This window comes from Thunnus thynnus, chromosome 7 (assembly GCF_963924715.1).
Source record: "Thunnus thynnus chromosome 7, fThuThy2.1, whole genome shotgun sequence".
In the NCBI taxonomy this organism is placed as follows: domain Eukaryota; kingdom Metazoa; phylum Chordata; class Actinopteri; order Scombriformes; family Scombridae; genus Thunnus; species Thunnus thynnus.
In genome coordinates, this window is record NC_089523.1 from 3,498,819 (window position 1) to 3,518,170 (window position 19,352).

Here is a 19,352-nt window from a genome sequence, read left to right on the forward strand (position 1 = left end):
TTTCTAAAAAATATATGTTTTTCAAATGCCCACTTCATTAGGTACACCTGTGCAATCTATTGCAATCCAATACCACAGCTCTGTCATAAATTCTGCATTTATGAAGCTTATACATTTTTAGTTTTTGTCGACATTTTCAGAAAGGTAATAATTCTAATTTATGTTTATTATTGAGGTCGTAGTGAGTGGTTTTGGTGTACTGGGGTGCAATATATTGAAAGGTGTTCCTAATATTTTGCCCCCCTCATGTATGTTAATGGAATGGACAAAATATTAGGAACACCATTTAATGTAATAGGATAATTAGGAACACCTTTCAATATATTGCACCCCAGTACACCAAAACCACTCACTACGACCTCAATAATAAACATAAATTAGAATTATTACCTTTCTGACAATGTCAACAATAAATGAAAATGTATTATATATATAACTTTTTGTAATGGAGCCTCCCAGCCAAAATATTTCACACGATTGTACTTGTATGACCAACTGGAGTGACAATAATCTTCAATCTTGAATCTTTTGACCTAGAATTTCTTTTATTTATGTTGTAGGTTGACAAGGTATGTACGTGCCATAATTATGCAAAATGACAACCTTTAATAACCACAGTAGTTAAAGAGTAAACAGCGTTACTAAAGCCCACCAAATATGACTTTTCTCTTTGAGTATAAAAGGCTTTTCTTTTTTTTTCTTTTTTTTTTTTGCATTGACTGCACAATTGCGTCATTGCGTCAGCGCCAGTAAATATGTGCGTCGGGACGGGACGGGGGCACGGAACTGCTGTAGGGTCGACGAATAATCGGAGATGAAGGAGAAAGATGGACATTTAACAGCGGTTTTAGAAGTGTAGCGGTAACTCGGCGAAAGCGCGAGTATTTTGTAGCCTCACTGCAAAGCGAGTGTTATATGAGGACTCGCGGAGGACGTGCTTTAATCGCAGTAAGTGAGTGTAGGGAGAGCCGGGGAGGGCTGTAGCTGCTGGGGTTTCTTTTGGAGAGGGAAAACAACATGGCTGCGGTGGAGCTCGAATGGATCCCAGAAACACTGTACAACACCGCTATCTCGGCTGTAGTGGACAACTACAGCCGGTCAAGAAGGGACATACGCTCGCTCCCAGAAAATATACAGTTCGATGTCTATTATAAGGTAAGATTTACCAGTCAAAGCAGGCCCATCTGTATCTGACAGCTACCAGACTGTACGTGTTTGTGCAATCAGCTGCTAACGTTAGCTGAATATCGATAACCCGATGCTATCTCTTGAAGGGGGAAAAATACTTGTTTGGGGGTCTAGCCAACTTACCCCTACCTAATATTTTCTTAAAAAATTATATAGCTAGTATGTATAGCGGTATAATGAACGTATGTTTGAATAAGAAGCCAAAAACTAGCATTGTTCTCGCAGCTAATTATATCAATGACCGTGTAAATGAACTGTGTCAGTGTTGTCATGTAAGTCAACATTGTTTTGTTGGTTCAGTGTTGTCAAGAATCTGTTTTGACCTAGCCTATTGGCAAACATAGCTACTTGCAACATGTGTGAAGAGCCTTTTAGAGCAGTCAAGTTGTCAATTCCCCATCGAGAGCAACTATAGAACAGCAATATATTAACTTTATAAGATATTGAAATAGCGATGTCAGAACAGTGTTGTTCCATAAGCAGTGCTCAAGCCAGGATTTTAGAAATTCTGATATCTTGAGTCGCCTTTCATATATGGCATTTGTTCCTCCGACCACAGGAAAACTACACTGTCTTGTCAATATAAGGGCACTTGTCAATATATATGGTCATATACAGTGTAATGTTACTAAAAGTAATGGTGTTCTTTGATGATGTACACTGGCACTATGGTTGGATAAAAGTTTGTTCCTAATCAGACATCAAAACAGGTTTTTAAATTGATATCACGTTTTCATTATTAATTGAAATTTTCTGTAAATTAGGTTATTAACTTAAAAGCAGTAGGTTGCCTCCGAGTTTCCTTACATGGTGGTTTAAAAGTTATGTCAAGTGTGACAAAATGTATAGAAACTGTTAAGTGTAAGATATTGAATCTGATATTAATGTTATAGTCTTGAAACACTATAACCATAACATGTCACAAATATTAATAAAAGGGCAACATTATCATCAGTGACTTCCAGCCTTTGTCTCTTCAGAAACAGCGATCTGTGGTGTCTGTAGGCTGTAGTAAGCTGAGTCTCTTCACATTCTCATTTTATTGATAGAAATACAGTAATAGTAAAGTGATGTCTGCAATGCTATAGATGTCTTCCACTTTGGGTCATGTTTACAGAATTTGCATTTAACCACGTAATGCTAAATTATCTTTATGAACCTCTGCCATTGGTACTGGACTGTGACAGTGCTATTCACACATACTGAATTTTGATGGCAACACCAAAAATTAATGATATTTTCCAACAGGTGGTGAACTAAATGTTGCACCTCCCAGACAGCTGGAGGGCAGCATCACACCTCTGCCTCCTCTTCACACTTATTTACACAGGTGAAAGGAGGGACTCTTACCTGATTGTGTGTACCCATGTTCATTAAGAGAAGATAGCAAACATGAAATAGAAATCAAAAGCATTAGCATGTCATACCAGTGGGCACAAGTCCAGTTGAAGCACTGGTGATGATCTCCTGTAAACAGAAGTCCTCAGAGTGCTGAACTGCTCAAATTCCCAGAAAAAACACTTGTGGATGTGAACATTGTGTCCTCAGTATGGCCTTGATCCTTAGTATTTTACCCGTGGCTTCTAACGTTTTTTTTAAAAAAAAAAAGCTTTTAAGTAATCCTCTGCAAAGAGTCTAGGTTTTATCATATTACCTATGTGTATGTTTTATCTACCAACGGAGGGTGTTTTGACCAGAATGTCCTGAGAGAGTAAGTTTCGGGTTGATAGGGTCTGTCTGTACATGCCATAATTATGCAAAATGAAAAACCTTTAAGAAATACAAGAGTTAAATAATAAACACTAGGGGTGCAACAGATCACAAAACTCACCGTTCGGATCGTATCACGGATTTGAGGCACGGATCGGACCATTTTACGGATCAGCAAAAAAAAAAAAAGGGGGGGGGGGGTAAATAAAACTTTGTTTTCCATATATTCTGTAAAACACTTACAGCAAGGAACTTTTGCCCATGGTCTTAAATGAAAACAACATTCAAGATGTCCAATGTTTAAATAAAATCTTAAAATATATAAAATATTCAAAGCTCAATTGTTAAATTAAATTGCAATATGAGGCATGACACCTTCTTCCTTTAAACATGGTAGTGAATGAAACAACAGCCTGTGTCCACATCATCTAAACTTGATAACTTACAAACATGAACACAAGTCTTGTCTTGAAGCTTAGTTTGTTGAACGAGCCATCAAACAAACATTACGTCAGTTAGCAGCTAGATAGCTAATTAGCTGCTCAGCTGCAGGACATTTAACAGCAGGTAAACATAGCTGCAGATGTCACTACGGATACCTTAGATGCTGATTTGGTTGTTGCTCTTCAAAATCCCTGTTAGCGACACGCTGTCTGTCCATGACTTGTAGCTACATCAGTTTGTTTACGTTGTCTTAAATGAGACATTAAATTTTGCAGTTAGGTTCACATGTGTCCTGAACCGTGGGGGGCAATCTGTACGGATCATGAATCAACTACGATCCATTGCACCACTAATAAACACCATTACAGTATTTCCATTTGTAAAATGATAATGATGATCTCCTGTAAACAAATGAAAACAGAACGTGTAAACTGCCCCTCAGAGTGCTGAACTGCCCAAGAAAATAGGTTTTATTGCTAGCAGAGATAAAATTTCCAGCTTTATTAATAGATTTCACCCAGATTGTCATTAAGGGGGGACATGAACAGAAAGTCTTCACTTGGCAACACATGGAAAAGTAATGGGGCATTTTCCTCCATTTTTACAGAAGGCTGTATTTTGCTATTCTCAGGCTTGTTTTCATCAAGAAGCATAAATGACAACAGTGGCAGATTAGTAAAATGAAATGTACTATTTAGCATCAAACCTCAGGTTTTCATGCATTTAGTTCTGATTTGTAATACAACCATTTTGCTGCCTTTGCTGTGATATAAGCATTGATGTCCTTTGTGTAAGACTGGAAAGGCCAGCTTGTGGCAGTATGTAGTAGCCCATGAAGAGCTCTCACTCAGCTTAAACACAGCTGAGCAGGTATTATTGAGAATAAAAAAACGCATCTTGGAGGCCGAGTTTGTCAAAATGTGCAGGTAGGTAGAGTTAGCTACATTTTCAAAGACCTCTTTCAGACAGGAAACGCATCACATGCACACAGCTACATGGAGTTACATTACATAAAATGAACACTATTTCACACTGATCACCCTCTCACACTGTCCTACTGTCGCTTTTGCCATCCCTCTTTTTCTTACACATTTTGTCAGTCTTTTTCAAACTAGCAGCACAGTTGGATACTAATGTGTAATTTATATGTTAATAACACAAAACAAATCTCTGATAGGAACTCCTGCTCACCAAAGTCAAGTATTGTCTGACCCTGTTGAGTTGGGAGTTAGGTTGTGAAGGTTTTTTAAGCTTTTTCCTCATGATTTAAATGTTTTGGCTTGTATTGCCTTTAATTAATGTTATAAATAAAAAACAATAACATAACACAATGAAACCACTCACCAAATGTAATTCTCGAGGTTTTTACTTTTGTTACTCTTAAAGTAAAGGATACATTGTCTTAAGTAATGTGCAATACCACAGGTGAACTTCTGCTAGGCACCAGGAGCCTTCTGAATTCCCTGTAGTTCAAACCTACACACACACACACACACACACACACACATTGACATCACATTTTTGTCTATGTAGCTTCTTAAACTTCATAATTATCCCAAAGGAAATTTGGTTCGCTAGCAGCCATTAACATGCAGGTCACATGGATACACTGTCACTGTCACAATAGTGAAGGATAATAAAAAATATATTCTTATAAATAAATGTACATATAAAAAACAGCTGCAGATCAAACCAAAATAGAAACACTACTACCGTCCTGTACATGAAAAAGATCAAAATAAGATCAACACCTAATCTAGAGTCACATAATATGAAGTTCCTGGTGATAAAGTGCTGTTGTGCCAATCTCTATATTAAATTAAGTCTTTCAGTGGCTACAGATATAAAAGAGTCTAGAGAGTGTAATTATTTTGTGCATCCTGTAGCAGAGGTCAAACTCTTTATGAAGTGAGTCATCTGGACAATTTAGAGTCAGTTGAGTCTTACTGATAACGCTTTTATAATAAATATCTTGAAGCTGGCTTTGCTGCACCCTCATCACCTCGCTGGCCACCTTGACCAGACTTAACTAGCCTCTTTTTATTTACCAGACTGAGGCAACCAATCCAAACCACTGTACAGTAAGTAAGAACAGACTCAATAAAATACAGATAAAGTCGCAAGAGCAGTGCACACCTTAAAATAATTCAATCTGTCTAAAGGTCCAGCGGTTTATTTCTTTAGCGATTGTTATCAATCACAGTGCCCAGATATTTCTACTCAGGAATAATATCAATGTCTGCATCCTGGGAGGTTGCAGACTTGCCACAGCATGAGGGTTCCATAGATCTATCATCAGGGAAGGCATCAAACATGGTTAAACCACTGGTAAAGTGAGTTATAAAACACCCAGTTGACGATAGAGACATGTGATGCATTTCTAAGCACACAGAAAAATGAAGTTGACTAATCAGACTCACCATTGAGTACAAAGTGATAGCACAAACATCATATATTGTACAATGATGGTAAAACAATGGCTTACAACAAGTTGTCTTAAAGACTCTTCAGTTGGTTGAGTTGTCATTTCAGCACTAGAAATAATTATTTGTCTCACAGGCAGGTTACTAAAACAGATGTGAGTTAGCGTGACTAAAGTTTACAAGCCCTGGTGTCCAAAGTCATTTGGAAGAGTAAACATGCACAAACCAAATAACAGCGTGTCACCGGTCAACTATTTCCCCGTGGTTTGGACCGATGAAACCATCCTCTCACATAGTCTCCTATCACTCTGACAGTTCAAGAGACACAGCTGAGACTGGTAGTGTCCCCCATAGACCCATCATGGAGAGCCAGTGAATATACCAACTTCCAGCTCAGCGCATTTCGATGACAGGCTAGACATCAGCAAATGTTTTTGTTTAAACCCTGAACAGCAGACAACATTTTTGTAAAGCATCACTTAAAACACAACTGTAACAGAAAGTCAGATGGAAAACAGGACAGAAACTCCACCATTGTAGCTACACACCTGCACGTTATTAATCAGATCAGTTTTCACCAGTAGAGTCAATATTGTGCTCCTAATTGAAGAGTTGACATCTGTATTATTCTCAGTGATTCTCCATGCTCACGTTATCCTCCCCCCCTCCATCTCTTTGTGTGTGTCTCAGCTTTACCAGCAGGGTCGGCTCTGCCAGCTGGGAGGGGAGTTCTGTGAGCTGGAGGTGTTTGCTAAAGTGCTGCGGGCTTCAGACAAAAGGTAAGAACATAATGGGACTAAGCCGTCCCTGAAACCTCACACCATCCACATTGACCCATCAGTAGGCAGACAAAGTGGTCCTGGAGAGTCAGGTCCCTGAAACAGATGATTATCAGGGCAGTTCAGACTGTGTGTGCTGAAAACTGCATTCATTGGATAGAAGAAGGGTTGGATAGTGGCTTGTTCATGTAAGTGTTCCAAGTCAGATTCACCTGTGTGCACACAGACAGCTGGCAGACAACTCAAGCAGGGTATATGTTAAATCAGATGTGAATATCATATGTTAAATCATACATACAAATGCAGAGGCAACAAAACACAGCAGTAGAAAAAGAACAAAACGGCAGCATAAAAATTCCATATAGAGAACCTGTGATGATGGCAGGACAGCACTGACATGATTCCATTATAGTTCAATGATTTAGTCAGTTCTGTTTGAAGAAAAGTGTAGACAAAGTTCAGTGTCTCAGCACTGATGTCCTGATGCCAGGTTTTATCTGAGTGACAGTCGAGAAGAATAACTACTAGAATAACTAGGCTGATCAGGGCCTGTAACATATTTCTCAAGGTGAATGTTGACCTTGAGAAATATGTTACTTAACTTCACATCTAGAGGAAAGTCAGGTGCTAGCAGTTTGTTTAGGGCTGAATTTGCATCTTTGTTTGTGTACTTATCGGCTTACAGAGAAAGTAGGGCAGGCCAAGGAGCAGCTATCTTTGAGAATGATGGCAGTTTTTGAACTTTTTCTACTCATGACAGCATAGTTGTGTGACAAAAGTTACATAAACTGCTTTAATTGGCTGTTAAACAAACTCGAGGCTATCTTAAAGGAGCCAGTTAGTGTGGCTTTGTCTCCTTTGCCCTGTGCAATGTGCTACTGCGCACTGAGTGACAGGTGAGATCCTGACAAACTGTAGCTGCTGCCATTCAGAAATAGAAATTATCATCAAGTGGTAAAACCTGAACACAATAAATATTTTGTTTTCAGTAGTCCCATAATATATATATATATATATAACACAAACTTCTTTTTTTTAAATTTGAAAATGTTAATAGTACGGCTGCTAATGTCATGCCAAGTCATCAGAGCAGAGTCGGACTGTGGCAGAAGAGGAAATGATTTGACATGAAGTTACATACTAAAAAAACGAAAGCAAAGCGGTCCATTCAGGGAGATGAGCGAGAGACTGTTATACAGCAGATGAAGTTACAGTATTGGTGCAACAGAGGATGTTCACCTGCATGAAGGCCCGGAGGCAGCTGCTGGAGAGAGAGTTCACTGTATACAACTGAAAAGCTGCTGTGCCAATAAAAATCAAAAAAAACTTCTCAGTAAATTGGCAAGCCTTGATGGTGATATGGTGGACAGAATATGAATGTAATTGAATGGTTATTTTAGTTATATATTCACGTGCGCCACTTAAGAACAAATATGTTAATACAAGTTGTATGTGATCCATTGTAGCCCAGTTCCAAGTGAAGTTTTGTTAAAGTAGATGAATGTAACCTTGGTAAAAGTTGAACCCTGTTCAAACTACAGAAGCCTTTAGGTTAAGGTACATTATTGATGTTCTGTCTATAATGTTATCTTTGTGCTGTATGTTGTTGCTTTCAGCCTGCATTGATAGACTCCATGTGAATACAATAGCAGTAGTCATCAGCATTGTCGGTAACTGTTTGGCCAGATGTTCATGATGACAAACAATAGATTAGTCACTATTTACCAGTCTACTAACATGTTCCATTCCTGCGTCCTCCCTACCACAGACATCTCCTTCACCACTGCTTCCAGGCCCTGATGGACCATGGTGTGAAAGTGGCCTCAGTTCTGGCAAACTCTTTCAGCCGCCGCTGCTCCTACATCGCAGAGTCTGACGCTCATGTCAAAGAGAAGGCCATCCAGTTTGGCTTTGTGCTGGGTAAATGGTGGGGGAGGGGAAGGGAGGGGAGGAAAGGTTTCCAACAGACACTTGGTGATAGGCGGTGTGATACTGAGAACCATGAGTGAATGATGTTATCATAGGGTTAGCTGATAGGAAAAATACATCAGCATTCAGAGATAGGCTGAATTCATTGTTGGTGTATTTTTTTTCACAAGTCGTTTTACATTACGGGTCCGACTTTTGTGGTGGCACAATGACTTATGGGACAGATATGTTGATAAATGTGCAGCCTCTGATTTGAGAAGTGCAGCGCCAGAAAGAAGTCTCATTACACACGACTGTTTACTTTAATTAAATCACATGCAAATGACAGGCAGCTACTAAATAACAGGCATAACCAATTATGGTTTCTGTGAGAGACAGCGTTGGATTGATGCAATCATAAAAATGGCTTCATTAAACTATTCTTGGTATTTTTTTTTTCTTTTTAACTGTTAACAAATCAACACATGCTCATGTCGTGCCACTCTGTACCTTCCAAAAATGTGATTTCCTAGAGGAGAGTCTCTCAATTTGTTGAGCTGTTGTCGTAATACTTCACTGAGCTCATTTTGTTCCAGAGCCATGAGACCAGTGATGAGACTGGGTGACAGCATATTTATCAATCACCACAACCAATCTGTGCACCAGTGACCTTACACTTTGTTCCTGTTATTTTGCTTGTATGATTAAAATAAGGCCCTAAATATAAAATAGTAAGTTAATATATTTCAGTATAACCATGACCTCTACTACAAACAAGCCATAGCTCAGCTCCTCAGCTACACCCACAAGCAACAACAGCAGTGTTCCACTTAGGTAGACATTTTTTTTGCTGCCACAAGATATAACTGATGATGATGAAAATATTAAAAATATTCACTTGCATTGTGGTTTATGCGGGCAAGTTACACAAGGAAAAGCTTTTTTTTCAATCTGTTTCTAAAGTCAGCACAGCATCTAGAGAGATTTACTACATCTTTAGACTGTGATGGATGCTTGTTAAGCAGTAAGTTGGCTGGCTAGCAAGCCATGACAGTTACTGTTTGTGAAAAATGAGTTGACTCTCTCTCACAAGATGAGCCTGTAGCACATCTTTTAAAGCTGCATTATCATGGAAGTGAAGCACCGGATGTGCTCCGGTTTCTAATGTAACCATGCTTATAGTCTGTTCAATGTTGGAGTTCTAGAGATGAGTGTCTCTTCCTCTAACAAATATCTGGCAGATTAGACACTGTAAGATGTGTTGCCCCCTCACATAGTTCGCACTATGAGTGTTGTTTTGCATAATATGTTTTGAGCACCAGTTACCACGGGTGATGCTGAATCCACCTCCCTGCTGATGGCGAGACTGTTCAAGTGATGTCATGTTTTCCTTCTAGGGGGCTTCTTGTCTGACGCTGGCTGGTATGGAGATGCTGAGAAAGTGTTTCTGTCGTGCCTGCAGCTCTGCACACTGCACAGCGAGGTCCTCCACTGCTTCCGGGCTGTGGAATGCTGTGTCAGGTCAGTCGCAAAAAGCTGCGGACAGTCTGTATGTGGTTTATATTTACCAAGAATTCCTTTAGACTAGGGCTGCAACTAACAAATATTTATTATTATTTATTATTGATTTATCTGTCTATTAGTTGTTTGGTCTATAAAATATCTGAAAATGATGAAAAACATCTATCATTGTTTTCCAAAGTCCAAGATGTCATCCTCTAATGTCTTATTTTGTCCACAAACTAAAGATATTCAGTTTAATGTCATAGAGGACTAAAGAAACCAGAAAATATTCACATTTAAGAAGCTGGAATCAGAGAATTCTGACTTTTCGTCTTCTTAAAAAATGACTCAAACTGATATATCGATTATTAAAATAGTCGGTGATTAATGTAATAGTTGAAAACTAATCAATTAATCGCTGCAGCTCTACTTTAGACTCCCTTTGTGTAGAACGTGTAAATTAGTTCACTTTGGCAATACGCTGAGTGTCTTAACTTGAATTGTAGTAAACTGAAGGTTTTGAAGATATGAGATATTGGATTTGTTAAGTTTGTCAGTGCAAATGATGCAGCACTCAGTCATGTCTTATTAATTAATGTGCCTTTGACCTGTAGAGCTGCACTTGCCACTCCGGCACAACAACAAAAAATAAGCTCAGGAAAGGTTGATCTCATCAATAGGTTGACAAATGAAAAAGTGCTGCAGCCTTATGAAAGATGAACGCACCAACCTTTGTTTAAATTGAATCATGTTGTTGGTCTTTGAAATCTTGTTTTATGCTTACATGTATGTCTACATCCAGTAACTAAATTGGACTGAACAAACTGAGATTGTTATTAAAGTTGTCCCCTCTCGTCTCCGCAGGCTGCTTCATGTCCGTAACGGTAATTGTAAGTACCACCTGGGGGAGGAGACCTTCAAGCTTGCTCAGTCTTATATGGACAAATTAGCCAAACATGGCCACCAGGCCAACAAGGCAGCGCTGTACGGCGAGCTCTGTGCCTTGCTCTTCGCCAAAAGCCACTATGATGAGGTACAGTTCATCACCAATGTTTCTTAGAAAATAATGACATGTTTATTTTACAGTGTGGTTCTAGTGTTGAGACATTTCTAACTCATATCTTTATCTCTGCATTTTTCAATGTCTTCCAGGCATACAGGTGGTGTATAGAGGCTATGAAGGAAATTACTCCAGGGCTACCTGTTAAAGTAGTGGTTGATGTCCTCCGGCAAGCCTCCAAGGTTAACAATGTTCATGATATTACAGCATGTTTGTGCAGACAGAATGTATCTACACCACTACAGAAGAGCATTTTATTGTATGAAAGAAAATCCATTGAGCTTTTGATAAGTGAAACCCAGTGTGTGAAGTCTGACTTTGTCTGTCTGCCACAGGCCTGCGTGGTGAAGAGAGAGTTCAGAAAAGCAGAGCAGCTGATCAAACATGCAGTGTTTCTAGCAAGGTAACCTGCTGTGTCTTATAAGGACTCTACATTATTATTATTTGTTCTGTTTAAATGTTTCTGATGGCTTGTTTTGTGTCTTTACAGAGAACACTTTGGACACAAGCACCCCAAGTACTCTGACACACTGCTAGATTATGGATTTTACTTATTAAATGTAGACAACATATGCCAATCAGTTGCTATTTACCAGGTAAGGCAACAATACAACACAACACAAGTGTGTGCTTCTTTTTTTTCATGGGCTATTTGTTGCTGAAAACTAGTGTGGCAATGATGTATATCCATATAAAAGTCCCTTCATTCTGTTCAAATCCTAGACAGCGCTGGACATCCGACAGTCTGTGTTCGGGGGGAAGAACATCCACGTCGCCACAGCCCATGAAGACCTGGCCTACTCCTCATATGTGCACCAGTACAGCTCTGGGAAATTTGACAACGCTCTGTGAGTACAATGAATCTTACAAAGCCGGGACTATTCCTAGTCAGCCGGCTAATTACATTAGACATGAACTCTCTTGTAGATGAAGCACAAGACCATGACTCATACTGTTATGGTGTTTTCTGTTACTCGCTTTACTGGCTTTTCTGCTGGCTGCATGCTACGGGTGTGTGCCATTTCATATTGTACATAAAAAAGAATAGATCATTTTAGACACAGTGATCTAAAGGTACCAAGAGGCTCAGTGAAAGCTGTTTGTATTTTTAACTAATCCAGTGATACTCCTCTCTGTACACAAAGGGACTGATTCAAAATTGAGTAATTCTGTGACCTCTGTTATCCAGATTCACTTTTGCAATGTATGAGCAGCAAAGCTTCAAAACAACTTTATTCAAGAGAATCGCTTCTCATTCTCGGAAGTGTTTGTCCTGAATAGAATAGCTTTTCTTGCCAAGTCTGAGTTGCATGAAATGTTTGGGTCAGCTGCTGTGTCTGTCCCTCAGATTCCATGCAGAACGTGCCATAGACATCATAACTCACATTCTGCCTGAGGACCATCTGCTGCTGGCCTCCTCCAAGAGAGTCAAAGGTAAGGCATGTTTCCTGGAGACACTGGCCTTCTGCCCATTGTGTGTAAGTTACACTGGCACCCTGTTAGAGTTTTTTTTTAGACTGGCATCTGTTAGCAGCTATATGATACCTCTTTCAGAAGATAATAGTAAAGTGATGCAAGGACTGGTATGGACTGTAACTTCCAGGAGAATTTCACGTTTGGCACCAACAAATGACACAGTGCTGTGGCTCCACTTTCAAAATGTTGAAAGAATTCTAATGTGTGTTTTTTACATCAGCCCTGATTTTGGAGGAAATTGCGATCGACTGCCACAATAAAGAGACAGAAGAGCGCCTTCTCCAGGAGGCTCATGACCTACACCTCTCCTCACTGCAGCTGGCCAAGAAGGCCTTCGGAGAGTTCAACGTCCAGACAGCCAAACACTACGGCAACCTAGGACGACTCTACCAGTCCATGAGGAAGTTCAAGGTTTATGGAGATGGAATTTGTTTTGACTAGATGAAATAAATACTATAACATCTGATCTGATCACACGGCTACAACGTAACTTGTAATACAGCTCAAACACTTATGATGACCTGCTGTGACCTCTACATTTTCACTTGTCATTTCAAGCATCACTGGCAAGGGACAAGTCCAACATAACAATACGCCCCCGCTCCCAACACCCACCACTTCCAAAAAACCAAAACAACCTCTTGCACTGTCTATTTCTTTGCACTAATGTTATTGTAGCCTGCAACAGAGTTAGTAGCTGCACATAAAATGCTTCACACTAGTCTTTGCAATTGCCTTTAAAGTAGAGCCTAGTGCTAATAATACAGATGACGTAGCCTTCATGGCTCTTATTAGCTGATCAGGCTACATTGTATCTCGCAAAGCTAAATGCAGCAGAGTAGCAGGCTCACATGACTGAAGTCTTATTCAGCTGTGATATGAAGTTAATGTTGCAGTGATAGGCTGAATTTTGGTCCCTATTTAAAGTGAAAAATAGCTACAGATGTGTCATGGAAATAACTAACATCTTGCAGTTAATAAGAGACATGTTTTTTTTAATCAGACCTCCACGGAGAGTAACTCATTAGTCTCTTTAGTCATCATTCAAGATGTATTTGGAAATAAGTAGTTAAGTGTGGAGACCCAACAGGCATCATAACTCATCTCAGAGCGTAACGTAACAAGTGTTGACATTCACAGGGATTAACACAAGCCCACACTGCTGACTGCGATTAAACCTATCCAGTGGAAAATCGACCAAATGTTTTGCTCATTGGACAAGCCCAAGAAACTAAAATGTGTGTTAGAAAATGTTGCCTTTGTGTGTGATCTGTGTCTCAATGTTTGTGTGTGTGTTTGTGTGATCCTGCAACTAGGAGGCAGAGGAGATGCACATCAAAGCCATCCAGATTAAGGAGCAGCTTCTGGGCCACGAGGACTACGAGGTGGCTCTGTCCGTGGGTCACCTGGCCTCCCTCTACAACTACGACATGAACCAGTATGAAGATGCAGAGAGGCTCTACCTGCGCTCCATCGCTATCGGTCAGACACGGGGAAGGGACGGACGGGGTCACTCGTGCAGAATGTCACTGTTTATCTCGCAGTGTGCTTTAAAAAACTGAAGCTGCATCTGAATGGAGACGAACATTAACATATACAAGTCCTGCATCATGAAGCAAGTTCAGCTCAGTCAGGGTCTCTCGTTTACCTCACGTCACCGAGCCTAACCTCGGTGATTCTGTTTAACTGGTATCACAAAACTGGTTATCAACTGGCTTGGTTTACTGTGGGTTTACCAGTCCACTTCTGATGCAAGATCAGATCTTGAATGGAATACCAAAGAGGAAATTAGCTAACAGATATACAACATAATCACTGAGTCAGAATAGAGAGGAAGATAAAAATGGTACAAATAATATGCAAATATTATAAGTACGGCTGTGGTTTTAAATAAGCAAAAGCAAAGTCAGCCTGAGTCAAGCTATGCTGCCAAAGCTACAGCCAATCCTCACTGCGTCATCAGGTCTATCTGACCAAGTCTTCTATTTATTATTCACTGGGAGTGTGCAAATGTTTTATTTCTAATAAAAAGCCTACAGTAAGCATAATTTTTATTTACAGTCTTCATCTCATTAAGTCTAAAATGATATTGACATAAATGTCATGCAAGTGCAAAAAAAAAAGCATATTCCTCATGTTAATTGTGAATTATTGTGAATGCAGTACTTTTGTCCATGCCAAGATCCTTTGCTGTAGAATTGATGACTCCATTTTTCCAGTGTGCTGTTCAATTAGCAGCCTAGTTACGTCTTCAGATCTGATCCTATGAACTGAATCTGATTCAGAGCACGTTAGCCATTGAGAATAGGTTACCATTGTGATTTACCCCAGTTAAAAGTGAATCTGATTTTCGATATTGGAAAAACCCGGGTTAAGCTCAAAGATGGGTGACTAGCTCGCTAATCTCACTTTATGATTGAGGCCTGTGGTCACTTGTTGGTTATGAGTCAAACTGATTTGATGTGCCTCTCTTTCTTGTTGATACAGCATCAAACACCTAATTTCAGTTCAAGATTTAATAGCCAAATTACCCATTAGCATCCTAATTAGCTTGTACTTAGTATGGAATGATTACAAATATAATAACAGTTTCCTTTGTCCTCACAGGTAAGAAGCTGTTTGGAGAGGGCTACAGTGGGCTGGAGTACGACTACCGAGGCCTGATCAAGCTCTACAACTCAGTGGGTAACTACGAGAAGGTGTTTGAATACCACAACGTACTGTCCAACTGGAACCGGCTGAGGGACCGGCAGTTTGCTGTGGCAGACGCCTTAGAGGACGTCAACACTACTCCCCAGCAGACCCAGGAGGTGGTACAAGCTTTCCTATTGGCTCAGAGCCTGGGCCCCACCCGCCCCTGTCTTGGCTGATTTTATGAGGGAAGAGAGAAAAAAAAAAAAAAGAGACACGTGGGCTTTAGCCTGGCGAGGACACGAAATAAGCCCAAATGTGATGCTTCAGTTGCACACACACTTAATTAGTAATACACAGTAAATTCAAGCATCACCGGCAAAGTCAGTCGGCTTTACAGTCACTGAAACTGCCAGTACACACACAGACATACACACATTTAGTTGTGGAATTTAAAAAAAAAAAAAAAAAAAAATAGAGAAGACACCGTTATCAAACCTCATTGACACCCACAAAAACCACCAAGTTGCGACTCCAGACTGGATGCAGCTTCACCCCACAGAGCAGACTGTTGCATTTCTCCAAGAGAAAGAGGACAAACGACTGAGGGGGGGGGAAGAAACAAGAAAAAAAAAAAAAAAACCTCAAACGTCCTGTAAGGATGACAAACGACCTCTCTTCTTCTCTTGTCTCGCTCGCCTTTTTCTTTTCAGTTTGGAATCGGAGAACATTTTTTGATTTTGTATTTGAACCAGCCATGAGACTCATCACAGATCAATCCATGTTCACCAGGGCTTTGTACTTTGACAGGATCTGGACCCCACACATCTGTGGAAAAAAAAAAAAAAACCCACATCCATCAGCATCATCACTTGGATCAGAGATGGAAAATGTCCGATATTTTTGACACTTGTACAGTAAAATAATACAGCAGATTGTACACTTAAGTTTCAGTTGAAGGCTTCTTATTTTTTGTTTTTTTTCTTTGCAAAGGAATGAAAGTGGACCCTAAAGAAGACATTAGTAAACTCCTGTTTTGAACTGCTTGGTGGAGAGAGATTACAAACAGTGGAATGTGTTGAACCAGTGGGTATATTGTTACACACATAACAGGCTTCACAGGTCTTGTTTCAGTTTATTTTATCTTTTTTTTTCCAGCTTAGTACTGACATAGCATCATTAAAATGCCAATAATTTATATGCAAAAGTGTATGTTTATGTAGCCCTTTTGTTTATGCTTTCTTACTGAGTGAGCCATTAATTCTGAAGGAACACTATGACTTTAAAACAAAGGACATGGATAGGAGGAAAGAGGAAGATGCTACATGTACAGAGGTCTGTATAAGCCTGCCTTTATTTGTTGAGCTAAAGGTGTGGCTTTGTGTGTGTGTGCGTGTGTGTGTGACTATACACAGATAGAGCTCCGGGTGCCTAAGTGCTCCTCTGATGACTACCAGCCTTACACCAGCTTGCAGTTATCTGTCTGTAGACGGACCCATACTTCTAAGTGCTAAATAAACTGATAACCCTTAAGGGCACTACAATGGGGACCAATATTGTGTATTTGTGTGTGTGTGTGTGTGTGTGTGTGTTGCCAGCCTGTTTACCTGTGCATTTAGCCTTTCCTCTCCACTCCATCCTGTCAGATATCCCATTAAAACAAAGTTCCAGATATGTTTTTTTTTTTACTGGACCATATTTTCCCATCGGTCTCCTTCATACAGACTGTTTCTGTTCAATTTCTCATCAACAGTGTCACTAAAGAGCTGAACTGTCTTGTTTGTCTGGGTGCTGACCTTCAATCAAAATGGAGAAACAAGAAAATAACCCTAAAAACAACTAACGACATGTCTTTTTACTATTTCGATGCAGGTATGCTCACTTGGATGCAGGTCTACATGCAGCACTTAAGCTTCTGGGCCACGCATAAAAAATCAGTTCACCCAAATTACTAAAAATACATTTTCCTCACTCACCTCCAGTGCAGTGGTTCCTATTTGCTTGTGACTACAAACAGAGCAATACTGGATTATATGAAGCTGATATTGATTGTAATATATCAGATTTATTTTTCCATGTTAACACACAAAACATTTTTAAAAGATCCCTGGTTATTAAAGTGGCTATTAAACAAACTGTGACCAAGATATGTACTAAGTGGAACGTTATGCAGTTGAAAAATAAACTTGTCAGCGCTCTCTGGTGGACAAACTGTTTTCTGTACTGCAGTCGCCTGTCATTTACAAGCCGGGATATATACAGACGGGTGACAAAGGAAGAATCAACATAGCATTGATTCTACAGTCTCTGAACTCTACTGGAAGGATGAACACCATTCTTCAAAAACATATTCCCTCATTTGGTGTTTTGATGATGGTGGTAGAGAGCGCTGTCTAACATGTCGGTCCAAAATCTCCCATAGCATATGATTCACATCATCTTCATACTCATCAAACCATTCAGTGACCCCTCGTGCCCTGTGAATTGGGGCATTGTCACCCTGGAAGAGACCACTCCCATCAGGATAGAGATGTTTCATCACAGGATAAAGGTGATCACTCAGAACAACTTTGTATTGATTTGCAGTGACTCTTCCCTCTAAGGAGACAAGTGGATCCAAACCATGCCAGCAGAATGCCCCCAAAGTATAACAGAGCCACCAGATCCCCTCACTGTAGGGGTCAAGCATTCACACCTGGAGCAGTTTTTCTTTTAATTTGTCACTCATCTGTATATGTATGCTAATATCAATATATCTACAATATGCTAGTATCGGACAATATACCGGCCTGGCTGATTATCAGGCTAGCTCTATTGTAACCCCTAACTACAATACTTGCAACCCTTCACCACAGTGTGCATGTCTGAAATGTGAACAGTTCAATCAAAGAGTGTTTTACCATTCTTAAAGTGATTTATTTGAATAAGTTGGCATGAAGGGGTAAAACCACACAGTATTTCAGAACATCATTTTGTATGGCAGAACTTTGTTTCTTCATTTTTTTTTTTTTTATTATGACCACTTGTGGGGTTGCTGACCAGGGGTTGGGAACCACTGCCTTAGTGGTATCTAACCATGCAGATAGTTTCGGTTTAATTTTTTCCCGTGAGAACAGATTATCTAGAGTAATATGTACAGTGTTTCTGGAGAAAAAAATGTTGCTGTTGAAGTCTTTAAATGTAATTTCTTGCTGTGAACCCCAGAAATAAAATTCCATTCACCGGAAATGTCAGAGACAGATATATGAAAACCTGGACAAATAAAACCAAAATTATCTGCATGGTTACATACCACTAGAGGTAAGTGAGATACAGTTTTTTTCATCATTTGGGTGAACTGACCCTTTTAAATACAGTAGCATAACAGTAAAAATCAGTCATGGCTCTGTGTTCATTGATAAACTGAAACTGACAGAAGAGACGAGCAGCTCTGTAGAGAAATAAGAGGGAAATGTGCAAATACAGTCCAGCTTGAAATGGATTTAGGCGTTAATATCTGCAACGTTACTGAACAATGTGATGCCTTCGAGTAGTACCCAGCTTTTTCTTACATGAATGAAGAAAACAAGCTTTGCCTTGCTGTTGCTTCAGTGCTTGTCGGACATCTCTCTCTAGCAGTGGTGTGAGAGGAGGTCCAGCCTTAGCCCCCCCCCCCCTTGAAAAAGGACGCTCAGCTACACTCTGTGCTTCGGCTTCAACAGAGCACACGTGGAAATGAATGTTAACCTACAGTACAGATGGTCAAGAGGATACTGTATCACTGTTGAGTTGGGTTTATGGCAGATGGTCAATACATATATCTTATTGTTCACCTTGTGTTCACACCTGAAGTAAATTAGAAGTTATACTCAGTTCTAATGAAATGAAATGAAATGAAATGAAATGAAATGCCCCCAAAATGTAGTAAACATACATGAGTTTTATATTGATGGTACTAAATATTAAATGGACTTCATATGAAATCACACTGTTTCCTTCCTTTTAAAGTGGCTCTTTACTCATACATCCCTGCAAACTGTTTAAGAAAACACTATATGGCCAAAAGTATGTGGTCACCTTTTCTTGACATTGGCTGTTTTTCAGTTTGAATTCTGTTTCTTTATGCTAGTTAAATGATATCTTAATGTTACTGCATACACTGATATTTCAAACAGAATGTGTTTGTCCCTTTCCTCTTTCAACATGACATCACCTCTGTGCACAAAGCCAGCCCTGTAAAGAAATGCTACG

The 19,352-nt window shown here is 39.7% G+C and overlaps 1 protein-coding gene across 1 annotated transcript; it reads left to right on the forward strand.

Annotated features, from left to right (window-relative positions):
- The first annotated feature begins 742 nt into the window (after positions 1–742).
- On the forward strand, positions 743–17,320 carry appbp2 (amyloid beta precursor protein (cytoplasmic tail) binding protein 2). Its single transcript, XM_067593836.1, has 13 exons — positions 743–1,155; positions 6,456–6,544; positions 8,313–8,464; positions 9,850–9,973; positions 10,820–10,988; positions 11,108–11,197; positions 11,351–11,418; positions 11,506–11,611; positions 11,739–11,863; positions 12,364–12,449; positions 12,712–12,902; positions 13,808–13,973; positions 15,099–17,320. The coding sequence occupies exons 1-13, from the start codon at positions 1,018–1,020 to the stop codon at positions 15,359–15,361; spliced, it is 1,767 nt and encodes a 588-aa protein (XP_067449937.1). The 5' UTR covers positions 743–1,017; the 3' UTR covers positions 15,362–17,320.
- The last annotated feature ends 2,032 nt before the right edge of the window (positions 17,321–19,352 follow it).

Excerpts from the sequence above, each read along its gene's own strand:
- appbp2 (XM_067593836.1), top strand. The coding sequence starts at position 1,018 with ATGGCTGCGGTGGAGCTCGAATGGATCCCAGAAACACTGTACAACACC. Across the intron at positions 12,450-12,711 it reads CTCCTCCAAGAGAGTCAAAG|CCCTGATTTTGGAGGAAATT; the intron begins GTAAGGCATGTT and ends TTTTTACATCAG. Across the intron at positions 12,903-13,807 it reads AGTCCATGAGGAAGTTCAAG|GAGGCAGAGGAGATGCACAT; the intron begins GTTTATGGAGAT and ends TCCTGCAACTAG.